Source organism: Notothenia rossii, assembly GCF_949606895.1.
Source record: "Notothenia rossii genome assembly, chromosome: 11".
Taxonomy (NCBI): Eukaryota; Metazoa; Chordata; class Actinopteri; order Perciformes; family Nototheniidae; genus Notothenia; species Notothenia rossii.
In genome coordinates, this window is record NC_136910.1 from 16,089,703 (window position 1) to 16,098,619 (window position 8,917).

The 8,917-nt window shown below is 42.1% G+C and overlaps 1 protein-coding gene across 1 annotated transcript in view; it reads left to right on the top strand.

Annotated features, from left to right (window-relative positions):
* Window positions 1-3,124: 3,124 nt before the first annotated feature.
* LOC307024410 (general transcription factor II-I repeat domain-containing protein 2-like) overlaps window positions 3,125-8,917 on the top strand; it is a gene marked incomplete at both ends in the record, with an annotated part of 46,185 nt that continues 40,392 nt past the window's right edge. The window contains 2 exons of the mRNA XM_079658479.1: window positions 3,125-4,770; window positions 4,910-4,947. Of these exons, the coding sequence (XP_079514605.1) occupies window positions 3,125-4,770; window positions 4,910-4,947 (1,684 nt within the window). The remainder of the gene's footprint in view (window positions 4,771-4,909; window positions 4,948-8,917) is intronic.

The following is an 8,917-nucleotide window of genomic DNA, read 5'->3' on the forward strand; positions in this document are numbered from 1 at the left end:
GGCCTTCTGCAAGAAGACACATTCTCTCATGGGCATGTCTATGGTATTTCAGGGATGTTACCAAGTTGTTTTTCCTCAACTTTTCAGGAATGTAGCTTTTATTTTGATATTTCGCTACACAGTATACATTGTCGTTTATTCTCATATTTGGTTTAGATATTTTCGCACCCCCTTCAGTGAAAGTGACCTTGTGCAAGAGGATACATTCTCCCATAGGATTACTATATTTGGCATGAATTATTCCATAATGTTTTTCCTAAAATGTTGACGAATGTGGCTTTTATTTGGGATATTTTTCTACACAGTATACATCGTCGTTTTTTTTTCATATTTGGTGCAAACGTGTTTGCCCCAGTGGCCTAATGGACAAGGTACTGGCCTCCTAAGCCAGGGACTGTGGGTTCGAGTCCCGTCTGGGGTGATTGCTTTGTATAACTGTGATGCAGGAGTTAAGAAAGTGCCAGCTTCTCAGAGGTTTTAAAGCACACCCTTCAGTAAAAGTGCCATTGTACAAGAGGATGCATTCTCCAATCGGAACATCCATGTTATCGCATGGAATATACAATGATGTTTCTCCTAAACTTTTTACGAATGTAGCTTTTAGTTTAAATATTTTTCTACAAAGTATACATTGTCCTTTATTCTCATATTTAGTTCAGATATGTTTACCCCAGTGGCCTAATGGACAAGTCACTGGCCTCCTAAGCCAGGGATTGTGGGTTTGAGTCCCACCTGGGATGATTGCTTTAATATATGATGCAGGAGTTTAGAAAGTGCCAGCTACTCAGAGGTTTTAAAGCACACCCTTCAGTGAAAGTGACCTTGTGCAAGAGGGTACATTCTACCATAGGATTACTATATTTGGCATGAATTATTCCATAATGTTTCTCCTAATGTGTTCACAAATGTGGCTTTTATTTTGGATATTTCTCTACACAGTATACATCGTCGTTGTTTGTCCTATTTGGTGCAAACATTTTTGCCCCAGTGGCCTAATGGATAAGGCACTGGCCTCCTAAGCCAGGGATTGTGGGTCCGAGTCCCATCTGGGGTGATTGCTTTGTATAACTGTAATGAAGGGTTTAATGTGTTTCACCTTGTCAGTGGTTTGAACTCACACCCTTCATGAAAAGTGACCTTCTGCAAGATGACACATTCTCCCATAGGCATGTCTATGTTTTTTTTTACCATGATTCTCCTAGACCTTTGACATGATACGTTTGTCCTACTCAAAGGTTTTAAAGCACACCCTTCATTAAAGGTCCCATGTCATGGCCATTTCTACTGTTACGTTCCCTATTGGGCTAGGGGAACCAAAGGGAAATAAAACGACCAGAGTGGTATTGGTTATAATTATAAGTGGTTTTAATGCACAACAGGTGAACAAAATGCCAGGCAAACAGCCTGAAACAAACAAAAGAGCCAAAAACACCGGTTTAAATAACAAACAATACTGGCCACAAAGGCGCAAGTTTAAATGGGCAACCAAACTAAGGGAGGACTCTAAAAGGTGAGTCTAAAGACATACAGGGAAAATAAATACTAATATACTAAATAAAGAACAAAACAAAACCTCACTTTAAAAGTGGTACAACTAACACAAAGAATCTATACAAAAACACAGCTAAACTAAAGGCAACAGTCACACAACACTAACCACTCTAAACACTATCTAAACACAGACCACACAAGTTAACCACAGAACAAAGAGCAAGTAGCGAGAGGCGTCTGTTCACTCAACAGAGCCTCCAGAGTGTCAGTTGTCCCCAGCCTTTGTACTCCTCCCCAGCAGGTGTGCGCCGGCTGTGCACTTCGATTGGATAACGTCTCATCCAATCACCTCTTCGGATGCAGCGAGGGCGGGACCAGGAGATGACAGCCAATGACGTCGGGGCAACCACACAGCTCATTTACATATCACACACATGCACACAGCTGCAAACAATCCCAAACAGATTAACGAGCAGACAGAAACAGCAGCCGTAACACTACTGATCATAATTCCATTGTTGAGGTCTACTAGAATAGATTTACATTGTTCAATGTTCCAAACTCACATTGGTTTCTCATACAGCATCTCTGTAAAGTATGTGTATTCACTCTCTGTCCTAAACGGCTTGTTGGAGCTCCTGCCCCCCCCCCCCCCCCCCCCTATTTTTTAAAGATACTACCCCGTTGTTTTTTCTTAATTCTTTGAGATACAATACTATCAATAAATCAATCAATCAATCAATCAATCAATCAATCATCAATCAATCAATGTTTATTTATATAGCCCAATATCACAAATGTTACATTTGTCTCAGTAGACTTCACAGTTTGTACAGAATATCAGTATGACAATCCGACACCCTCTGTCCTCACATCGTACAAGGAGAAACTTCCAGAGAAAACCCACAGTTTAAAGGGGAAAATGGGAGAAACCTCAGGGAGAGCAACAGAGGAGGGATTCCTCACCCAGGAAGGACAGACGTGCATTAGGTGCCGTATGTAAATCGAAGAGATAATACATTTTACAGCGTAGGTAGACCAAATGTTTGGAAATGCATGTGTCTATAATAAGAAGATAAATCCACAAGGATGTCAACAATCCTGTGGAAGCAATCAGGGAAGTAGTATGGTGAGAGTCAGGCAGGACCGCAGAGACTGCTTCAGCCACGACTCGAAGTCCAGGACTCAGATCCAGTACTCAGGATAGAGGATGCAGGACACAGGACCACAGCAACATGATCAGCCTCGACTCAGGATCCCGGCGTATATGTAGACACAAAAAAGAGATTTGGGGGAAGCTGGGTTAATCGGAACATGAGAGTACACAGGTACAAACAGACAGACAAAGTAAGGTGTCCCCGACAGTCTAAGCCAGGGGTGTCAAAGTCAAGGCCCGCGGGCCAGATCCGGCCCGCGAATGAATTATCTTGGCCCCCGGGATGATATTTGATTAGTATTAGAACCGGCCCGCAGGCCACAGCCGCCTGCTTGTGTTTTGCACGCACCAAGACTACATTTCCCACAATGCAACGGTAGCCCGCGAACTCACTGCAGCGCCGCAAGTGGGCCTCGGCTTCGTTAGTCATCAGCATTCAGGGCAGATGTCAACTTTCAGCAACCCCGCTCCCCAATAATGGCTAAACGGAAGGTGGACGGTGAGAACAGGGGGTTTAAAGCCAGGTGGGAGGCAGAGTACATGTTCACGGAGGTAAAAGGCAAAGCTGTGTGTCTTCTGTGTGGAGAAAGTGTGGCCGTAATGAAAGAATATAATCTAAGAAGGCACCATGAAACGTCTAAGAAACACAAAGACAAAGACAAGAATATGGACATGGAACAAAGGCTACAGAAGGTGGAAGAATTAAAACGAGGTCTTAAGTCCCGGCAGGCTCTGTTCACAAAAGCCAAATCACAAAGCGAGGCTGCTGTCGAGGCTAGTTTTATTGTGGCAGAAGAAGTTGCAAAATCAGCCCGGCCCTTTACAGAGGGAGAGTTTATCAAAAACTGTATGCTTAAAGTTTGTGACACGGTGTGCCCAGACAAAAGGCAGCTATTTTCAAACGTGAGCCTGAGCAGAAACACCGTTGCTGAACGTGTAGACCAGCTTTCCACCAATCTAAAAGAACAGCTTGTGGAAAAGGGAAAAGATTTCATCGCATATTCACTTGCTGCGGGTGAGAGCACCGACACAAGTGACATTGCCCAGCTGTCAATTTTCATTCGTGGAGTTGACTCCAGCCTGGGCATAACAGAAGAGTTTTTGGCATTACGTCCTATGCATGGCACAACTACAGGACAAGATCTGTATGAAGAGGTATCCAGATGTGTAAATGAGATGGGGCTGCCTTGGGGAAAACTCGTGGGATTGACAACAGACGGAGCACCCGCGATGTGTGGACATAGGAGTGGATTGGTGGCAAGAATACGTGAGAGGATGCGGGACGAAAACGTCACAGGTGAGCTGACAGCTTATCACTGCGTAATACACCAGGAGTCGTTATGTGGCAAAGCCTTGAAAATGGATCATGTAATGAGCATCATAACGCGTGCAGTTAACTTCATTAGGGCCAAAGGTTTAAATCACCGCCAGTTCAAGGCATTTCTGGGCGAGTTAGATACAGAGTATGGTGACTTGCCCTATCACACGGCTGTGCGATGGCTAAGCCAAGGAAAAGTGCTGCAAAGATGTTTCGAGCTGCATGAGGAGATCTGTCTGTTCATGGAAAGCAAAGGGAAAGACACAACAGAGCTCCGAGATGAAACATTTATGTGTGAAATGGCGTTTCTGTGCGACATCACAAGCCATCTGAATGCGATGAACCTGCAGCTGCAGGGACGGGGGCGTGTCATATCTGATATGTACAGTACAGTGAAGGCGTTTAAAACCAAGCTGATCCTGTGGGAGACACAGATGCGGAAAGAAAACTTGAGCCACTTTCCCAGCTGCCAGACAATGAAAGAGAAGCTCTCTACCGCTGTGTTCCCGAGTGCACAGTTTGCTGATAAACTCAACATACTTGCCGCCGACTTCCGACGCCGATTTGCTGACTTTGAAGCTCAAAAAAGCAGGTTTGAACTGCTCGCCAATCCTTTTGGAGTTGACGTGGAAAGCGCACCAACAAACCTGCAAATGGAGTTGATTGAGCTCCAGTGCAATGACACACTGAGGGAAAAATATGAGAGAGTGGGTGCTGCTGAGTTTGCACGTTTCATCCCCGACACATTGCCTCAGCTGCGCATCCAAGCTGCTCAGACGCTCTCTATGTTTGGCAGCACATACCTGTGTGAACAAATGTTCTCTTTGATGAAGCTAAACAAAACATCACACAGGAGCCGTCTTACTGATACACACCTTGAGTCAATCCTGAGGATTTCCTCAGCTCAGAGCCTGACCCCGAACATTGATGAACTTGTACAAAAGATGGGACACCACCAAGTATCAGGCTCAGCCTCAGACAAGTGAGCATCACAGAGCATTAACTTATTTTTAGTTTTTAATTCAGTTACATTTTTATTTATTTTTATTTTTTGTTTCTACAAGACATGATTTTTCTTTGAAAGAAGTATTGTTTTGTCTGTGTGCCATAGATTTTTGTATTTTATTTATTTATATTTATTTTTCAGTTAATGGATTGCAGATAAGAGCCATGAGAAAGAATACAACTGATTTTATTTTTATTTTTTAATTTTCTCATTTTACTATTTGAAAGCATGGGAGCAGCACAATATTGCATTTTCAGTTTATAATGCATGCAATTTCATTTATGCATTTATCTCGATATTAAGGAGCATATTTTATTTTTGAAGGACATTAACTTTTTTGCTGTTTGCCTGTTGAAAATGTTTTCCCTTTAAATAAATGACAGAGCCATAAGAAAATATTGCTTCATTCATTTAATCATTAAATAATATACGATGCACTGTGTTAGGTCTTGGTTCAATAGGTTATGTGCAATCATTTTAATATGTTTTAATAAAAATTGAACCAGTCCGGCCCTCGGCTTGTAGCAAATTTGTTTTTTTGGCCCTCTGATGCATTTGACTTTGACACCCCTGGTCTAAGCCTATAGCAGCTAAACTAACGTGTCTACATACATGCACTCCCTTAGGATAGGTCGAGGGAAAAGGGTAGCAAGTAAGAAGTAAGGAACAGAGGCGGAGAGGCACACGCAGGGAGAAAGGTCCCCACTGGACTACTACTACTACAGTATAACCTGGTAGTATTATTGCAAATGACCATGCGGGAATTTGGGTTTAATTGAGTATCATACTGTATATGATTTCAGTATTTATTTTGTATTACTTCAAAAACATAAACTGTGATTAGGATTTCTTGCAGGCAATCCTGTCACATAATGCCTGCATGTTTGTGTGTGCGAGCGTGTGTCTGTTTGTGTGTGTTATTTGCGGTTGCATCTGTATTGATGAAGGGCCTGTCATGCCTAATGATGAAAGATGAGGGTCGTGCATATGAAAACATCAATGGAGCACCTGGGACAGGCTGCACACATAAAACACATAGACACTGATACATTGACAGCAGTACTCACCCATAAATAAACATATAATCCCATACACATTCAAACAATATTTTTCTAACAAACAAGCACTCATTGTTATGTGGAATCAAATTCAGGCGAAAGAGGAGGGGAGCAAAGTCAGGGATGAAGAACAATAAGGAGTCCTTACCAGCATGAAGATTAATATTCATGTCCAGGTGGAGTCTATAAGGACCAACTTCGAAGCTAAGAATTATTCATGTATTCACTTAAGCCCACACACATACACACCGCACTTGTCCTTTTCCACCAGGGATATTAAACCCTTTTGAAATAATACCAAAAGTGAAATTAATAAATACTTGGTATCTAAATTATTTTTAGCTCACATAAACAGCATTTATGTATGTAAACAAAGAGCAGCAACTTTGACAGGGCTGTTTGCCACAACCTGAGTCAGGACTCCTCACACCTCCCGCCTGTGAATATATTGCTTCACAAATAGCGGCTCCAGATGCTCGGAGTCACCTTGAGATAAATGGCCGACCTGATTTTCATTCATTGGTGAGAGGGAGGAAGGAAAGAGGGAGACAAATAAAGAGACGCAGAGATATATTCGGGACAATGGCAGAACATTTTTGTGTGGAGGAGGAGGAAACTAGAGATGGTGAAGGAGATGTCTGAGAATTGTCAGAGCGGAGATAGAATAAGTTATAAGAGAGGAGGAGGGAAGTAGATGAGGTGGTTTCGAGAGAAGATAGAGAAGAAATGGGAAGGAAGACACGGTGAAAGAGGAGAGGGAGAGATAGGAGAGTGAAAGCTAAAGAGGGCAGAACAGGAAAGAAAAAGGATTACAAAATGCATTGCAGGATGATGATGGGGAAAACCAGGAAAGTATGGGGATAAAAAACTCCCATGAGCATCCAAAAAGATTCCCAACACACACTGGCTTTCCGATAATGATAGCTTTATTAAAGGGAGAAGCCCAAACCAAACAAACAACATCATTACTATTTCACTGACATACATGCAGAAGCGTGACGTAAACTACAGACGCTCTGGTTGTTTTGCCTTCCACTATCACATTAACTAAATCATCAAAGCAGTACAGCACTCTGAGTTTGACAGCTGTCTGTGCATATGAGGACACATTTTATTGTGCTACAGTACGCAATTAAACTTTGCATTTGAGAATCTGTTGTGTGTGTTTCTGAGTGTGTGCCAGCGCGTGTGTATAGGCAAAAAACCCTTTCCCCTCCTATCCAAGACGATTGGATCTGCCAGCCAGCAGGAACGTTAATTACTTCAGCAATCTTCAGGCTCACTTCCCACAATCACGCCCATCTCTGGAAGGGAATGAGCTTGGCCATTCAGGAAGCCCAGATCCAGACCATTTTTCGAGAAAATAGGAAATCAAATAAATACAAAAATACAGCGTATGTGAAAAATGCCTTTATTTTCCCTTTGAGAAAGATTCTTTACACTTTCAAAAACAGCTGGGATGGATAATACATGTAAATCATCACTTTTGGGTGTAACGCTGACAATTTTGGTTGTCAGGGAATTTTTTCGTAATGACACAGATTATATCTTAATTACCAAGGACCCATTTTTTCGCAGATTACAGACATTTCATTTGCTCTCCTTTCTCATTAAATTTTTTAATAAACTGGGCTTTATTTTTCTAGAAACCTCAGCAAAATAAACCTTTTTGAGGAAAAGTAATGCTCAGATCATGTTTTTATCGAAAAAAGAAGAGAATACTGTAATGATGCAGAAATGTCCTGAATGTATCAATAGGATGTTTGTTTTACGACAATATCCACTATTACAATAATGTATATGCTCGTGCTGGTTATTTCCTTTTGATAATAATAATAATAATAATAATGCATTACATTTTTTATTAGAGCGCTTTTACAGGTGCTCAAAGCGCTTTACAAATACACATTACACATGTAAGAGACATTACCGTGGACATTACCCATAGGAGCAAATGCGGGTAAAGTGTCTTGCCCAAGGACACAACAGCCTGACGCAGTGACGGCAGGATTCGAACTGGAGTTCTCCAACACCCCTTGATCTGATGACCAACGCTCTAACCACTGCACCAAAACCGCCCTGTTTAGATGATTCAGCATCTTCTTGTCCCGTGAATTTCTCTGATGATTTCACCTGGCCCTTAACAAGAGAAGTTCTCTAATCTAGCCTCTCCGGTTACATTTTTGTTAGCTTTCTCGTGTAAATAACCATTCTCGTTAAATGAGCAGTGATGTATGAATACTGTAAGTGAGATTTGGAGGTTCCTGTAAGTGAACTTCTTCGACTCCCATGCAGTACAAAAATGCCGCCTATGAAAATACCCTAGGGAGCGATAATGTTTCTTACCACAGTGTGTTTGGGAAATGTATTAGTAGTACATAAACTTAATTTCTAAGAAAAGCAGGGATGAAGAATGATGTGGTTATACGTCCTGCACCTCATGTGACCTTTTCCTCAGCTCCATATGGATCAGCCTGATTTTTCATTCCTTCCAAACTGTCACCAATCTCTATTAGACCAGAGGCTCCAATCCTGAGGAGCTCCAGTCTCTCAATGAGATTTTCGGGGAGCAATTTCGGTGTAGCACGTCTGGGTTGTGTGTACACAGCCGGTACATCATTGGTCTGAGTATGCAGCCTCAGACAAAGCAACAGCAAGTCTTCTACACTCACTGCCACCTTGTGACAGTAAATCAGCTCTTGATTTCTGCCTGAAAAGACACTGTAGGTCATTAGATGAAAGCCGCAGCTGTGATTAGCGGGTGTCGAGCTGCTGACGTCTTGTGAACGACACTATAAAGCACACACTGTTGCCTCTCCTCTTGTCCTTCCAAGGTGACAATCCTGGGGTGTTTTGGCAAAGATTACTACAGCAAATTAACAAAAACC